Source organism: Odocoileus virginianus, chromosome 19 (assembly GCF_023699985.2).
Source record: "Odocoileus virginianus isolate 20LAN1187 ecotype Illinois chromosome 19, Ovbor_1.2, whole genome shotgun sequence".
Taxonomy (NCBI): domain Eukaryota; kingdom Metazoa; phylum Chordata; class Mammalia; order Artiodactyla; family Cervidae; genus Odocoileus; species Odocoileus virginianus.
The window spans coordinates 23,766,006-23,783,366 of record NC_069692.1 but is presented as its reverse complement, the minus strand read 5'-3'; the positions used below and the strand labels follow the sequence as shown (position 1 = coordinate 23,783,366).

At 39.0% G+C, this 17,361-nt stretch overlaps 1 protein-coding gene across 5 annotated transcripts in view; it reads right to left on the bottom strand.

The window, feature by feature from the left end:
• The window catches only part of METTL24 (methyltransferase like 24), a 138,046-nt gene that overhangs the window by 14,120 nt on the left and 106,565 nt on the right, over positions 1-17,361 (bottom strand). For 4 of the 5 annotated variants that reach the window (XM_070449970.1, XM_070449969.1, XM_070449967.1 and 1 more), the window contains one exon: positions 253-9,768. In XM_070449970.1, coding sequence (XP_070306071.1) covers positions 9,454-9,768 — 315 coding nt within the window. In that variant the 3' untranslated portion in view covers positions 253-9,453. Of the gene's footprint in view, positions 1-252; positions 9,769-17,361 lie in introns of those variants that run through there. The other variant, XM_070449968.1, reaches the window with a different exon arrangement.

Genomic DNA, 17,361 nt, shown 5'->3' with positions numbered 1-17,361 from the left:
CAGCTTGTCATTTCTTTGAAGCTGTATGTTTTATCTTTAAAACTAATCTGATTTTGCTTATGAATATATTCAAAAGAACTTTTTAAGATTAGAAAAATGTTAAACTTCTTTCCAAATCTTTGGGTAAAATTGACACTCTGGGAAGATGACTAGGGTTCCTAATTTGAGAAGCAGGGACTGTGATTGGTTTAAAAAAAATTTTTTTTAAAACTTCAGATTGTGAAATCAAGATAGCTTCTTAAACATAGTAGCTAATAGCACTTTAGTTTGACAAGCCATTTCTCCTTTTTTTTTTTTCTTTTTTACAAATCTATGTCAGATGTTTGAATGTAGCGTGAAATATTTCAGTGCCATGCTATAAAAGATTGGCTCAAAGCTGCTCAGACTGCTGACCTAGAGACCAGAATCTTGTTGAGTGTTGATATCCTAGGACCATTAGCTCTGAGTCCTACGCTACCAAGAGCAGTTCATGCTCCGTGCCCTTCGAACTTCCATTTTTAAACATTAAAATTTAAAAAGACCTGGTATAGATGACCAGGTGCTATAGCCACATATAAATTTCAAACGAGAAAATAAAGAGAAAAGCGGTAGAAGTATATTTTGGACACAGCACTCAAAGAAATAATACACTGCCTTGCCGCTGCCATTTCTATCTCTTGATCTGCTGGGAAAGGTGACTGCCATTTCCTGAACAGGAAAAAATTCAATCAGAAGCTTTTCTGTAGTCCCAACCACTGGTTTTAACAAATGTGAATTATTGAAATGTGATGGGACAAAGAATTAATCATACATTTGAACTGTCTTGTTCAGGACCAGTATTATGTATGTTACAAATCATAACTTCTAAATCTGAGTTTATTTTATTGTGTTTTTAACTGTTTCTAAACTAAGGAACTGTATATAAAAGTTGTCTTTTTTTAAAAAAAAAGATGGTATTTTTAAATAAAGCATTTTTGTAGAAAGTGTTATCAAAATTTTTGTTTCTCCTTTGAAGTCTCAACTCTGAGACACCAGATTAAACCATTCGCAGATTTTAAATGAGTCCTTTTTCTGGGCTCAGTTGGTAAAGAATCTGCCTGCAATACAAGAGACCCCGGTTCAATTCCTGGGTTGGGAACATCCCCTGGAGAAAGAAAAGGCTACCCTCTCTAGTATTCCTGGGCTTCCCTGGTGGCTCAGCTGGTAAAGAATCCGCCTGCAGTGCGGGAGACCTGGGTTTGATTCCTGGGTTGGGAAGATCCCCTGGAGAAGGGAAAGGCTACCCACTCCAGTATTCTGGCCTGGAGAATTCCCTGGGCTCCTTGGGGTCGTAAAGAGTTGGACACGACCAAGCGACTTTCACTGTCACTTTGATTTTTCTGGGGAGTAATGATGCTTTAAAGGTGAGTATAGTATATTAATGGGCTTATCCTAAATAAGTGACAAAAATACAAGCCAGTGCCCTCAGAGCACAGAGAATAAGTTTTAACATAGTCCATACTTATTCACTTGGTGCCACTGAGTCTTGATTGCACCTATTTTAGAGTACACAAATGTGTGGGCTTCTTTTCCAGCATTAAAAATTTCAAGATCATACTGTGACTGGAAATAAGTGATTACCATCTGGCTCTTTTTCCTCACTGCAACCTTTTCTCACACCCAGGACAGATTTCCTTCCTGAAAGTTAAGGATAGTAATGATGCTTTGGTAGAAAGTTTAATGAATATTTACATAGTGAAGCACAAGCTGGGAATACTTTGTCCTTAATAAGGAGCCAGTTTTAAGATAAGGAACATGGAGTAGTATCAAACAAGCACTTCTCTAAGTATGAAAGTATAGAGTGATTTTTGAGGATGCATTGTGAGGCTGGTTGATGTTCTTAGCTATTAATTACCTGGAAGAAAACATGGACAGTGAAATAACAAACCCTTGAATGGTAGCTGTAAGAATTGCAATACCAGCAACAATTATAGAGACTCTACTTGAAAAACACTGTTTCTCAGAATGTGAAACAGAATGTGGACTGAGAACTACCTGGAGATGGTGCCCCTTACTGAGATACAGAATTCAGAAGAAAGTAGTGGATGATTAGGGAACCATAATGAATTCAGGAATGGAGAGGGAAGTGTGAAGTGCCATCCAGGTCAAAATATCCATCAGCAGTATTAACTTTGGGTCTCAAAGAGATCTAGGGAACACTGATGCTATTCTTCATCAACAGTGCATATTTTTCTCATTTTTGTCATCTCTGAAATAGAGCTATACCTTAATGATGTGTCATAATTTAATTGGCAGCATTTTTTCTTAATGGATCATAAAATTACTGATGAAATACAGTATAGACGAGGCAAATATTAAGGGAACCTAAGAAGAAGAGAAGAGCCAAAGGAAAGAAGATTCCACTATAACACTTGGCTCAAAATTCATGTTATCAAATATTTATTTGATCAGTGGGTAAATAAAATTAATGACCTACCACAAGATCGCTCTGAGGCATCATCCCCTAGAACCAGTTTTTTATCTAAATTTTTCACTTAAGGATTTCCAAACCATGTGATTACAAATTCAGTTTCTTAAACAGACTGAAGGTTTCAAATTCTTAAACTGGTTTTCTCCAGAGCTACAGGAAGGTAGACTTCCTTGTGCTTGGAAGAAGGGGGATAGAGGTCCTTCATTAGAACCCTCTTCCATTGAGACTTTCACCCTCCAAAGGTCCCACTGCTCCAGGTATCGGCTCCAATCCTGTCCCACCAAACAACAAGCCTTATCTCTAATGCTCTAGGCCCCTGGCCCTCACTGGTATACTGAACTCTTAAGACCACTGCAATGTAGGTTCCTGCTACCTCTCAGGTTCTAGGATCCCTCTGAACTTTTTGTGTCTGCAGGTTTTTCTTTCTTGGGCATTCATATATATATATATATATATATATATATATACATAAACGTGTATGGGTATGTGCATGTGTGTATATTCACAGTGTGTGTATATATATTCACACATAATACCTACAGAAAGATCACCATGAAAATACATCCTCAATCTAGTATCTTTGGATGTTGCCACTTTGTTAGAGCATTCTAAAAACACAGAAGTATAAACAAATACAGTCTGAAACATTCTGGTTTTTAGAACCTTGGGAGCTTAAGTGTGTTACCTAAAAAGGTACTTTATCTAAGAGTACTTCACTTGATGACTGGAGAGCCATTATAATGGATTCATCTTTAATCTGGGCCTTTTCTTGTGAATCAACATATCATTTGGATTCTCTTGAATTTATCCTAAGACTTGCCTTTTATAGCACATAAATCAAGAAATTACCTAACCACCATCTAAGCCTTCTCTAATCACAAAAATCTTAGAATAATGAGATTTTTAAACTAGAAGAAACCTTAGAAACCAAATATTCCGACCTAAGATAAGAAAATAGGCCAATAAGGGTGATGAATCCCTTGGTATCACACAGCTAGTTAGCAGCAGTGTCAGAATCTTTCTCCCTTCATCCCACTATCCTGTTTCCTCTACATACTGCCACTTAATTATGTATTTTAAAATTGTCATATTTGTGTTGTGATTTTTGTGGCTTCCAGCTTGCTTTCTCTGAGGTAGTTAATCGACTGTGTTTATTTTGTCCTTTAGTAAAACAGAACCTGTAACTAAAGACATTCTAACAGCCTCTTCCACCAGAGTTAGACCAAATGGTAACTGTGCTGGGAAGGACTTTTCTGACTTCAGTCAAATAGCCTGGAGAACATAATATGCTCTCTCTCCTTTTTACTCTTTGGAAAACTACCTTAATATTTTTTGTCCTAAAAAACCACTGTGGTTTTAATCACTTTTATAGGAATGCCAGCCAGCCCCTGTCCTTGACAGAAGTAGCCTCACATCATCATACCTTCTTTCTCTCATAAACTGAAAAATATTCTCCATGGTACTGTGAGTTGTGATCTAATACACTGACTCTAAAAAGTTGTTTTCTGGGAACTGGTTTAAAAAAAAAAAAAGACAAGAATGAGAAAGGAAGACTGAGGTTTAGTATCCTAGGATAACTTCTAACAATAATTGAGCCTTTAATTATTATTATATTTATTTGATTCAATTATTATATAGCTCTCAAGTCCCCAGGGTCAAGAAAGATCTTCAGGTTAGCATCTTTAATCAGGAATGAGGATTACTGCAAGTAGTGTAACAAACAATCATGTCAAGAAAAGGACTTCTGTCTTAAATTAACCAAAATGAGAGATATTGATTCATCTAAATTCCAAAGATATTTTTAATATCAGAAAAAAGTCAATGAGAGATAATGATGAAATAATTTCACTGAAAAATCCTATGTGAAATAGCTTTCTTTATATTCATATTCAGCAATATTTATGGAGCACATTTGACCTAGCAGGTCCCATGGTAGGCACTGGGGATACAGACATGGCTCTTACCCTCATGGAGGGAAAGTCATCACATCAGGAGACCCATGAAAGTAAAAGGAGTGTGAAGCTGGGGAGAACAGAAGACACGGTGGTGGTGGTAGTGGTTTAGTTGCTAAGTCGTGTCCAACTCTTGAGACCAAATGAACTGTAGCCTGCCAAGCTCCTCTGTCCATGGGATTTCCCAGACAAGAATACTGGCGTGGCAGCACTGTTTATAATAGCGAGGACATGGAAGCAACCTAGATGCCCATCAGCAGACGAATGGATAAGGAAGCTGTGGTACATATACACTATGGAATATTACTCAGCCATTAAAAAGAATACATTTGAATCAGTTCTAATGAGATGGATGAAACTGGAGCCCATTATACACAGTGAAGTAAGCCAGAAAGATAAACAACAATACAGCATACTAACACATATATATGGAATTTAGAAAGATGGTAACGATAACCCTAAATGCAAGACAGAAAAAGAGACACAGATGTATAGAACAGACTTTTGGACTCCATGGAAGAAGGCGAGGGTGGGATGATCTGAGAGAACAGCATCGAAACATGTGTATGATCAAGTGTGAAACAGATCACCAGCCCAGGCTGGATGCATGAGACAAGTGCTTGGGGCTGGTACACTGGGAAGACCCAGAGGGATGGGATGGGGAGGGAGGTGGGAGGGGGGTTCAGGATGGGGAACACATGTAAATCCATGGCTGATTCATGTCAATGTATGGCAAAAACCACTACAATATTGTAAAGTAATTAGCCTCCAACTAATAAAAAAAAAAAAAAATACTGGCGTGGGTTGCCATTTCCTTCTCCAGATCTTCCTGACCCCGGGTTTGAACCCACATCTCCTGCATTGCAGGCAGTCTCTTGCATTGTAGGCGGCTTCTTTACTGCTGAGCCACCAGGGAAGCCCAGAAGACATCGTAGGGAAACATAACCGGGGGCCTTCAATAAGGGGGGGTCCCTGAGGAAACAATGTTTGATTTGACATCAACCCTTAAAAAATATTTTCTTGCACAGATAGCTTATTTTTATTGATACAAAATGGTGGTTTCTCATGAATGTTATAGAACTCACTTGGACTTTTGGATATTATGACACCTACCTAGGGTGAATATCTAATGACCAGAAATGTAGGACATAAAGCAGAATAGAAGCTAAATACAGGGAAGGGGCAGGGTCCTGGAGACTGCCTATTGTGCTATGCATTAATTGCTTGATCTTGGGGCAGTCTAAGGGTCTTGAGGGACGAGCTGCAGTGGAAGAGAACCACTGGGGGACTCAGGACCACAGTCATTGACCAACCTAGCTCCTTGATACATATTAATCGCATATCTGTCATATACATGCTAAGCTTCTCTATTAAAAGTCTAAATTAGAATTCAAACTTAGCAGGGAAAAAAAAAAACCCTTACTATTTCAGACAATCTTATTCCACAAAACCAGTCACTAAGACAAACTTAAAATATTTTATGAGAATATGAAGCTGCAGGTTTAACACAGCATTAGTTTTAACAGGTATTTGTTGAGAACTCGTATTTCCCTGTATCATGCTTAACAAGATATGTGATGATACTTAGTTTGCTTGATATACTTAAGGACAGAAATACAATAAAAAAATTTCTGTAATTTCTAAATTTAGGCAGTTTAAGAATATATAGAATCTTTGGGTTACAATTTCATGTGGTAAGTTCAAATACCTCTCTAAGTGTGAGAAACAGAATCATATTTTAGCATATAATTAAATGTACTGAATTCACAAAGAACCAGCAATTGGCTAGTACAAAAAAGAATTATGTTATTGCTTAAAGGCAAACATAAACTTATCTCTAAAAGAAGAGAATTATGTTATATAATTGAGCTTGTAGGTACCATTGTATGGTCAAGTAGCAAATAGAATTATCTGTTTCAATGAGGCCTTCATTTTTCATCTGGAGAAATATGATGATGAGGCTGGTTCCCTGGTATTAATAGAAGTTCTACAAAATCCAAACATGTAGTATTTAGGAAACACAAATCTTGCATGGTATTTACTATATAATAAATAAAATCTTATAGCCAAAGCAGAAATGCTTACATGAATAACTGATTTGAACTAAACACTGTAAATTCATAAATTTGCTTTTGTTCTAGCCTGATGCAAAGACTACTGGACCTTTAGTCTAACAGAAATTTGTTTACGTCTTCTTGGCTCCCTTTATTTGAACATGTCAAATAGTTACAAATATTTATTGATAACCTATTATAACTACATAAAATACAATCATTCTAAGAAAAAGGAGAACAAGAAAATTGTTTTTCTTTGACTTTAATCTCAGACTGTGACACAGACTTCATGCCTAAAGGTTGACCTCTGACTCTTTTACATCCTCATACGTCTTTTTCTAAAACAGAATCATTTGATAAGAGCATTATTAAATTTGTATTTTCAGATTAATTTATTAACTCTGATAGGAGTTAATTAAGAGATGTGTGTCACAGATATTCACATCTGAGTTCATATATCTGAAAGTCAAAGGCAAATTTGAAGCAAAGGAAATGCAAGCTATACTTCCAAGTGACTAGGCCCTCCTTAAAATCCAGGAGCCATGTGGGACCAGCCAGGGCCAAGAGTCACTTCCAAGCTTTGCAAGATCTTTTTGGCAACCTGAATATATTGTCAGAGAAGCTTTGGGGACCCCATATTTTTTCAGTAAGCTTCCATTTGGTGGACATATTTTAATTGAGTAGATTGTTTAAACCTGCCTGCTACAAAAATGATTCCCACTCTAACAGATCTGCAGGTCTGGTCCTGGTTTATTAGTAGACTTTTCTTCCCATTTACTAACCGGAAGGCAAAAATGTGTCCTTGCATTTGTCAAATGCTACTGAAGCAGCCCTGTGGAGGGATCTGCATGGGCTTTGGGATCTGACAGGCTGAGATGTGAACTCCTGCTCCACCATTAGAATAATCTAAATAACCTCTCAGAGTTTCCTTACCCGTGTAATTGGAAAACTTGGACTTCCTTATAGTGTTTGGAGAACGAGGAATAATCTATGCATAGTATTAGGCACATGGTAAGCTCAGTAAATAGCAGCTCTTGATTCTGACTGTTTGTTTTCTGCATTTTGTTTATCTTGTTTTCGTGGTGTCCCTGGCCTCCAGGGTGAGGGCCAGGGGTGCTGCCCAACATCCTGCAATGCACACAGTGGCCCTCCTTCCCTCCCCCAACAAAGAATATCCAACCCAAATGGAAATAACACTCAGGTTGAAATACCCTGGCCCACACAATAAGCATAATAATTCTAGAGGCAGGGAAACCATAGCAACAGTCAGAATATTCATCACAAATTTCAAACTATCTATGAAGGGAATGAAGGACAATCTTAGAAAAAAGCACAAAATAAGTACAAATAATTATTGAACAGGCTGCCTAAGTAGGTGGGTGTGGGTGGGTGTGTTTGTGATTTATTTTGAGTTTGTCTTTATTTTTTTCTCAACAGTATATCCATTCTTGCTTCAGATGTATATATAGATAGATAGATATAGTGTGATGAAGTCGATGTTCTGTACCACCAATCTGGAATAAATGGTAACTTCAGCTGTACAAAGGGAGCTTTCAGTAATGTTCTTAATCTTCAAGACCATGAATTAGGAACCTCATTTATATTTTTAAAAAATCATCACTACTAATTCAGAAAGTCTTATTCCCTTTTGAAGTCAAGTTAGTAAGATGATATAACTCTATTGTATTTGGCTTCTCACCTGAGGAATATTTTCAAACCACTGCAAAAAGCAAAAAAGCCAACCCAGGGAATGTTTAGAGTATAAGGAGGTAAAACAATGGGGATAAGGAATTAAGGTCTAGTAGTAATCAGTACTCTATTTTCTCCCAAAATTTCTTAAACAGTGTATGTATTACTGTTCTCTTGGGATATAGAAAATGCCAGAAGATGTATTTAATATATCAAAGGTAATAATTTGATTTATTTTTACACTATTTAATTAATTTATTTGAAATAGGATTTTAGAAAATCATTTATAGAAGTAAATGTCTAATTCTTGTAGACAGAAAAAATGGAGATCATTTAAACTATTGAGAATATGCATTCCCTGCTTACTTTTTAAAAATATATAAAATATACACAGTGTGTTTGATATTACCACACTGTATCTATCCCAGGAAAAAGAGAGAATCTGGCCCTCAGGCCACAGGCTTACAATGAATGCCAGTTGGCAGAAAGGAAAATCTCATTTAATCTTGGAGATAATATATTTTAAAAAATTATAATAATGACACCATAGGCAAGTCCGTAGTTGAGAAATCAGGTTTGAAGACACCCAAATTCTGTTTTGGGTTTGGTTTCATGGGAACAGAGGGGATTTAAGGCTGAACATAAAAAGAATCCTGAGTTGAAGAACATGATAGTCTAGTCTTTCTTACTCAGTTACAGAATTTGATGTGTCTGCATTCCCAGAAACTAGAATCAGTGGTTCTTATAAAGTCACAGCATGGCCTCAGCAAAGGTTGAGGAGGAATGATTGAAATCTACAAGGCTGTAAAGAATGTTATTGACACAGTGAACAAGAAAATCCTTGAACGAGGTGAGTGAATAGCAAATGAAAGGCCCTGTTTTAAACAGCAGGCTACATATTTAAGGATCTCATCAACCCAGGAAAAATAGAAATGTTATATAATTTCTTTTTCATGGTGGTAAACTCATGGTTTATAGATACATAATTAATTGTAGGGAAAACTGAGATAAATGGAGGATTATCTTCAAGGTTGAGGTGAGGAAGGACAAGAATTTCCACTCTGAGGCAAAAAGCATAGAGCTTGGGTTTGGGCAGATGGAGGTTGACTCCTGTGTCTGTCCCCTCAACATGTATTAACTGTTCCCCTACCATATGTCAAGCCACATGTACTACAAAGCTAATAACACAACTTCTGCCTCAAGCAAGTCACAGGCTAGTGGGAGCCTAGACAAGTAAACCAATAACTAGAATCATGGACATGTTCCCTGCTGCAAATATTTCCTTGAGTTCTTGATGAGATCCTGTGTCCTATTTCCATCTTGTATTCACCCAACCCAGAGTATAACAGCTACTTGCATTGAAAATATCTTTTTTCAGGAAAAGCTGAGGTTTAGATAAGTCTTTGTAACTGTGAAAAAGCCTGAAATCCTGTAGTTCTAACTCTTTAAGGAGGCTGTACCAGAACCGCACAGCACTGCTGTCACTGCCACTGACCTCAAACCCGGGCCAGTGGAGATGGATCTCAAAGATGAGCTGTCCAATTTGTTCGAGGACATCTTCCAGAATAAGATTTTCCAAAACTTTCCATTCTGCGCTTTCCAGATCCGCTTTGAGAACATCAATCTGTAACAAAATGATGAAATGAGATTAGCAGAGTCAGTAAACATTGTTAAAAATACCATTGCTATCAGGAGCATCACTATATAGCTGCTTCCCAAAAGAGCAGAAATTTTCAAATTTTAGAGTTAGAAGTCTTTTTCTAATGGCTACTTATGACATGATTTTCTAACCTCACTCCACACACAAATAATGAAATACCAGCCAGAAATCATGATGGACCCTCTTACTCTCTGCCCAGTGGGCATGGATGTCCAAGAAGGAAATGCTGGAGCATGTATATCTCCATGTCTGCAGTTTCTCCCCAGCAACCAATATGCTGCTTAGGGGAACTCAGTCCTGGAAGAATGGTGGCCTGTAAGGAAGGACAGGCAGAGGGCCACTGCCTATAGGAACCACCTCAAAAACCTTGACAATCCCTTTTCCTCTACCAGGTTCACCAGACTGAAAGCTAGGGGAAGAGATCTCAGCTCTCTGAATACTAGACTTGAAAAAAAAAAAAAAAGTATTAACAGTATTCCGTGACTTTTTAAAAAAGTATATGCCAATATAGCATTCTAAGAAAAAATTAATAAAACCATTCCCTGTTCATTTAATGAACACAAGTTCACATTCCAGGTGAGATGGGATACAGGATGAAAAGTAGGATGGGAGAGAGTTTGCCATTAGGTTATGAGAAGGATCTCCTTTCTGCTGGCTTTGCACAAAATCCATTAGAATAACAGAATACCAGACTCCTCCAGAAAGCAATGAAAGCTAATTACTTAGCAAATGCTTCTATATCCTGGCACTATGCTAAGTGCTTCACCTTGCAATATTCATTTACTCCTCTCAACAATTCTGCAAGGGTGTATCCCTATTTAAAGTTGAGGAAACCAGACTCAGAGAGCAACCCATCCTTGGTCACACAGTTGGAGAGACAGTGGTGAAACATGAACTGAGTCTGTTTATATGGCCCATGTTCTTAATCATGATATGATATTGAATTCCCATAAACCACAAAAGGGAAAGTGGTAAATCAGAGTTCCTAAAAGGCTTTTGGTTTGGAAAATAAGGTGCTATTGGGGAGGGAATAAGGGTCACTGAGTCCAAGTATTGTTATCAGCATCACCATTTTACATTGGAAAGCAGAGCACTGTCCGTCTTAAAGAATCACTTTCCCACACACGTTATCTCAGCAAAATAGCCCTCTAGGTAGGCAAGGATTTGGTAAAAAAGGACTTTTCTGCTGCCAAGAAATGGGGGAAGGGGTGTATAGGGGATAATTTGACCACACAGAAGAAGGCGGGCACATTCAGACACAAACTGGAATAATTAAGATGGAGGGAATCACTGCAATAGAACAAAGCCCATAGTTCCAAGAGGTGACAACAAAACCCTAAACAGCTCTTCAGGAAGCTGCCAACTGAAGTTGCCAAAGTCCTGCCCACGAAAGCGACTTTTCAGAAGGATAGACAAGAACCAAGACCAGCCCTGCCCCGGCCTCTCCTTTCTCTCACTGAGTGTCTATTTGACGAGCTTCTCATTTGCAGCTGAGACATGAGGCTTCCAGTGGTAAAATTCCTTATGTGATCTCAGAGTCGACTGGAGAAGTTAACATGAAGTTTAGATACAATTGCTCTAAGAAAATGATCTTTGCCCGGCATCCTGAGAACCGTCAGGAAAGGCTTTCACTCTCTTGCCTTGAACAGTACCTCCTGGTCCACAGGGAAATAGTGATGGTAACAACCCCAAGACTATCAAGAGGCCTTAGAAAAGGCTAGATATCCACAAACCAGCTTTTTTTTTTTTTTAATTCAATGGTTCTAAAATCAAAGAGAAAAAGTTTAAAAAAACAAAAACAATCTTCCTTTCTAAAAGGAACTGAGCAAAGGCAGGTTCCATGTGAACATACACAAGGCTGAAATAATTCTCATGACTTGGATACAACAGAGCTAATTCATTCTTTTTTCATTTCTGCTGCCCTGGTGCATCCTTGGCTTTGTTTAATCTGTGAAGTTTTAAGCAGAATATTCCTGAATTAGGATAATTAAGCTGCTGAAAGAAATATTAAATCAAAACTTCACAAAATTTTCTAATTTATACAGAAAATATTCAAAACTCAAACCCAACATTTGTTGGGTCAATTCACACAGTGAAAAACTTCTTAGGTTTCTTTATAGATTCATTTTTCACCATGACTTTCTCTGAGTTTGAATATATTAAATGTGATCTATAAATCAAAGTATTAAAGTGGCAGGATAAAGTTAATCAGCCTAAAATTGACCTAAAAACTATACCAGTGAATTATAGGGGAATATGCCTAAGATATTTTTTCCAAACATATTTTTTAAATAAGCTATCAACATACCTAACATATTCATTCCAAACATATTTTTAAAATAAGCCATTAATCAAAAGTTATAAGCAACTGGGAAAAAATAATTAGGTTAAGTCATAGCAAATATATGCTTTCTTTAGAAATTCAATTTGCATTTACAAAAAGTATTTCAAATATGACCACACTCCCCCGCTCCCTTCTGAATCCAGTGACAGAATTCTCTACTTCAATCAGAATGATATAGGTTGATCTCAATCATGCAACCCAAGGGGAACACAGAACTGAGGAGGACACAGCTCTTTCCTATCTTCCAGCCTCAGAGCACAGATAGCCAAAAGCCGTGAATAAAACATGGTTTTCTCTTCCAGTGTGCTTTTTCTATTTCTTGCCTTTTAGAATGTTCTATTACCACAACAATTTTGCAAGTGTGATTTCCATTATTACTGCATAATGCACCCAATATTATTATTATAAGGTGCTAAACATCTCTGAATAAGATATGCCACTTTTAACATTTTAATATCAGCTTTCAACAATTATGGCACTAAAAATCATGCAAATTATTATATTGGAATAATCAAGTGCCAATCCTAATACAGTTAGGTTAAATCAGGTTTCTTGGAAAAAAACAACAAAATGTTAGCTCTCTGTAAACTCTGGAATAACCAAAGACATATTCTCAAAAAAAGCAGATGAAGCAGCCTACTTAGCATAACTTCAGAGGTCCTATCAAAGTTACCTCCTTTTCTTTGTGCCAGAAATATATAATAAATCACCTTTAATAGAACTTTTTGAGGAAATGAGAATTTTAATTTTAACTGGATTAAGATGTGAGGCTATCTGACAGCTCCCTTTTCATGGGCACACGTTTATCCCGTGTTCATCCACCCAGAACTGCAAAGATGAGAGGAAAGGGGGTTGGTGGTAAAATTCATTGGCAATAACTATTAGCTTGCTAGACCTGCTATAAAAAAGTGCCACAGATTGTGTGACTTCAACAACAGAAATTTACTGTCTCAGAGTTCTGTAGGCTAGACGTCCAAAATCAAGGTGGCCAATAGTGCTGGTTCCTCTGAGAGCTATAGAGGATGCTCTGTTTCATGGCCATCTCATAGCTTCTGGTGGTTTGCTGGAAATCTTTGGCATTCCTTGGCCTCTGCATGGCTCTGATCTGTCTTCACAATGTTATTCTTGTTTCTGTGTCCAAATTTCCCCTTTATAAAGACACCAATCATACTGAATTAGGGCCCCACCCTACACCATTATGACTTCACTTAAACTAATTGACGTCTATCTTGACCCTGACCCTATTTCCAGTTAAGATCACATTTTGAGGAATTAGGAGTTGCGACCTCAGCATATGCATGTGGCGGCGGGTGGGGGGAGTAGGGGCTGTGCTATGGCTATAGAGTTTTGGCAAGGTAGTATGTGCTCCGGAGCCCGTTTCCCGGGGCCAGTGCCTCGGGAAAGTGTCTTGTACCACAGATCTAAGCGCTAGCAACTATCTGAGGGAACTGTGGGTGTTATCCTGTCCGTCCCTACCCCAGCCAACACTGAAAGTTTCAATCTTGCTAAGTGTCAAACCCCAAGCAGATCAATAAGCCTCCAAAGCCAATTAAAACCATCATCATAAAACCCCTATGCTTCAATCCCTGGGTCTTTCTCAGCCACACAACGAGGCCCAGCAGGTGCAGCTTGTCTTTGATACCTTTCTGTTCCCTAACTCATTTCTTTCCCTCCTCTAGAACTCCTTCAAGTAGTCAACTTCCTCATGCCTACACTCCCCACCTGAGTCTTCTCCCCTTCAAAAGGGCCCTCCAGCAGGGTAGGCAAATTTTGTCACATGCCTGTAGACTAGGCAGAGGGCAGAAGCGGAAGCTGCAACATCTTTAAAGGCCTGGGTTTGGAATCACCAGCAGCATTTCTGCTGCATTCTACTGGCCAAAGCAAACCACAAGCCTAATTCAGATTCAAGGGGAGATGAAACAGATGCCCCTTCTGAGAAGAGGAGCAGCATACGCAGAAAGGGTGAGATGGTCATTGTTCGTGGCCCTGTCTGCATATACTTGACCTCAATCATCGAAAAAAATATTATTTTATATACAAATCCATGAATGAACTACAGTATTACCACAGAAGTGAGCCTTAACTGGACACAAGCAATATTCCAGGAAAACTGAATAATAAAGAATGTATTCATCAGAATATTATTAAGGAAAGGACAGCAGGGAATTCCCTGGCAATCCAATGGTTAGGGCTCCACGCTTTCACTGCCGAAGGCCTGAGTTCAAATCCCTGATTCGGGAATGAGGATCCCACAAGCCACTCAGTGTGGCCCCTCCTCCCTCTAAAAAGGGCAGGTTAATTAAAGCACGGCATTTTCTATTAGATCTGGCTTTCTTTGGAATTTGACAGAGAATCTGGGATATCCAATGGATTAAGGATGACTAATAAAGAAAATTCTGAAAAGAACAAGTATATGTATAAGTCCTAGATATTATATCAGTCTACTAGAGCTACTATAACAAAACACCACAGACTGAGTGGGTTAACATCAAAAATTTGTTTTCTCACAGTTCTGGAGGCTGAAAGCCCAGGATCAAAGTGTAAACAGGTTTGATTTCTCGGGAAGCCTCTCTCCGTGACTTGCTGATGGCTGCTTCCTCACTGTCCTCACATGGACAATGAGGACATGGCCCTCTCCTCTGTGTGAGCACTCCTGGTATCTCTTCCTTTTCTTACAAGAACACCAGCCCATTCTAACAACTTCAATTAACCTTAGTTTCCTCCTTAAAGGCTCTGTCACCAAACACAGTCATATTGAAGGTGAGCGCTTCAATTTGTGAACTTTGGTGGGGAAACAATTCAGTCCATAACAGATATAAAACAGGTACTTTTGCTGTACACGATTTAGAGGCAACCAGTATCTCTTCAAAAAGAGTTTTAAAATCCACCCCTGTTATTACTAATGCAGGCTAGCTGCTGGAGAAAACCAGCAGTTCTTCCTCCATCGTTCTTGTTGTTCAATCACTAAGTCATGTCTGATCCTTTGTGACCCCATGGGCTACAGCACGCAGGGCTTCCCTGTCCTTCACCATCTCCCAGAGCTTGCTCAGACTTGCCTATTGAGTTGGTGATGCCATCCAACCATCTCATCCCCTGTCAATCCCTTCTCCTCCTGCCCTCAATCTTTCCCAGCATCAGGGTCTTTTCCAATGAGTCGGTTCTTCGCATCAGGTGGCCAAAGTATTGGAGCTTCAGCATCAGTCCTTCCAATGAATATTCAGGGTTGATTTCCTTTAGGATCGACTGGTTCATTCTCCTTATAGTCCAAGGGACTCTTAGGAGTCTTCAGCACCAGAGTTCGAAAGTATCCGTTCTTCCGCGCTCAGCCTCCGTTATGGTCCAACTCTCACATCTGTGCATGACTACTGGAAAACCATAGCTTTGACTATGTGGACCTTTGTTGGCAAAGTGATGTCTCTGCTTTTTAAAACACTGTCTAGGTTTGTCTTCCTCCATAACTAACAGCTAACCCAGTGCTGGGTGGTAAAAATGTGAGCCACCTCACATTAATTGACGGCGAGTCATAGACACTGTGGCAGCTTTTATTTTCCAAAGATGGTCTCACCATTAAATCCCATCTCACATGCTTTTCTACAATATGGCCTTGACCTTCCTCCCACCAACAGATGAAGTTGATGTTCCCTCCCCAGAGATGGCTTCTTGGGGTTGGCAACCGGCACAGTCACACCAGGCCCCACACTTAGAAGGGCTCAATATTTGGTTTCTTGCTCTGATGTTGCCGACTTGAATTTCTTAATGTGTTTTGAACAAGAGACCCTACACTTTGTACTCAGCCCCACAATTATGTATCCTGTTCTGTGATCCTGCCCTTGAATATTGATGGACTCGTGACCAGTGACTACTAAAGCATGGTAGAAGTGACTCTAGGCGATGATATCCAAGCATAGGCTTTGTTCACTGATACTCTTTCTCTTAAAAATTTTAGCCACAAGGCATGTCCAAGTGCCCTGAGGCCATCATGCTATGAGTTCAAACTAGCCCTTGCAGAGAGACCACACAAAAGAGACTCTGACTCAACATGCAGAGAGTGATGCCTGGCCAACCCCAGTTGCTCCAACCATCATCCAACTGCAACCTGAAGAGAGAACCTGAGCCAGAACCACCTAGAAAAGCCCTCCCCAAACACTGACCCCCAGAAATTGGGAGAGATCAATGATCAATTACTGTTGTTTTAAAAAACTTAAGTTTCGCCGGGTGACTCATAATGTAGCAGGAGATAACTAGAACAGAGACCAAGTACCATTTATGCAAATCTTCTTTTGAAACATTAAAAGTTAATTGCACAGTGTCAAATACTATATATTCCAAAGCTGTGACTTCTAGATTTTAATGTATATTTAACCAAAAATATTTTATTATAAAAAAAAGGAACAACAATACGGGACTTCCCTAGTGGTACAGTGGATAGGAATCCACTTGCCAATGCAAGGGACACGGGTTTGATCCCTGGTCTGGGAAGATCCCTTGGAGAAGGGAATGGCCACCCACTCCAGTATTCTTGCCTGGAGAATTTCATGGACAGAGGAGCCTGGTGAGCGAGATACAGTCATGGGGTTGGAAAGAACTGGGCACTACAGAGCAACTAAGACTTTCACTTTTTCACCGGAAGATCCCACATGCCCTGGAGCAACTAAAGGCCATGCAGCACAACTAATGAACCTGCGCTCTAGAGCCCTCAGGCTGCATCTACTGAAGCCTGGGTGCCTAGAGCCTGTGCTCCACAAGGAAGAGTAGCCCCGCTCAGCACTACTAGAGAAAGCCTGAGCACATCAACGAAGACCCAGCACAACCAAAACTAAACAGATTTTTTAAAAAGGTACAAAGTCATTGTATAAAAATTAAAGCTACAGATAAGCAAAAAGAAAAGGAATTAAGACACCTGTGATCTAGAGTTTAAAAACAGTTAACTTGAACACCTGGTATATTTCTTGCTAAACATTTTTCTTTGCCTTCAACACACACACACACACGCACAAAACACAGTTTACAGCCTACATGGGCATAATTCAGATACACATGCTGTTTATAAAATTAGAATTATACTGTTTCAAATTTGCTTTTTCATGTAACAGACCATGAATATTTTTTCAGGCCAACACATTTTCAATTAAAGTGTTCTCTCAAACAGTGTCCCTGGGAGCTTTCATAAGAACGTGATGCAGGTGAGTGAGGCCCCTGCAGGACTGAGGCAG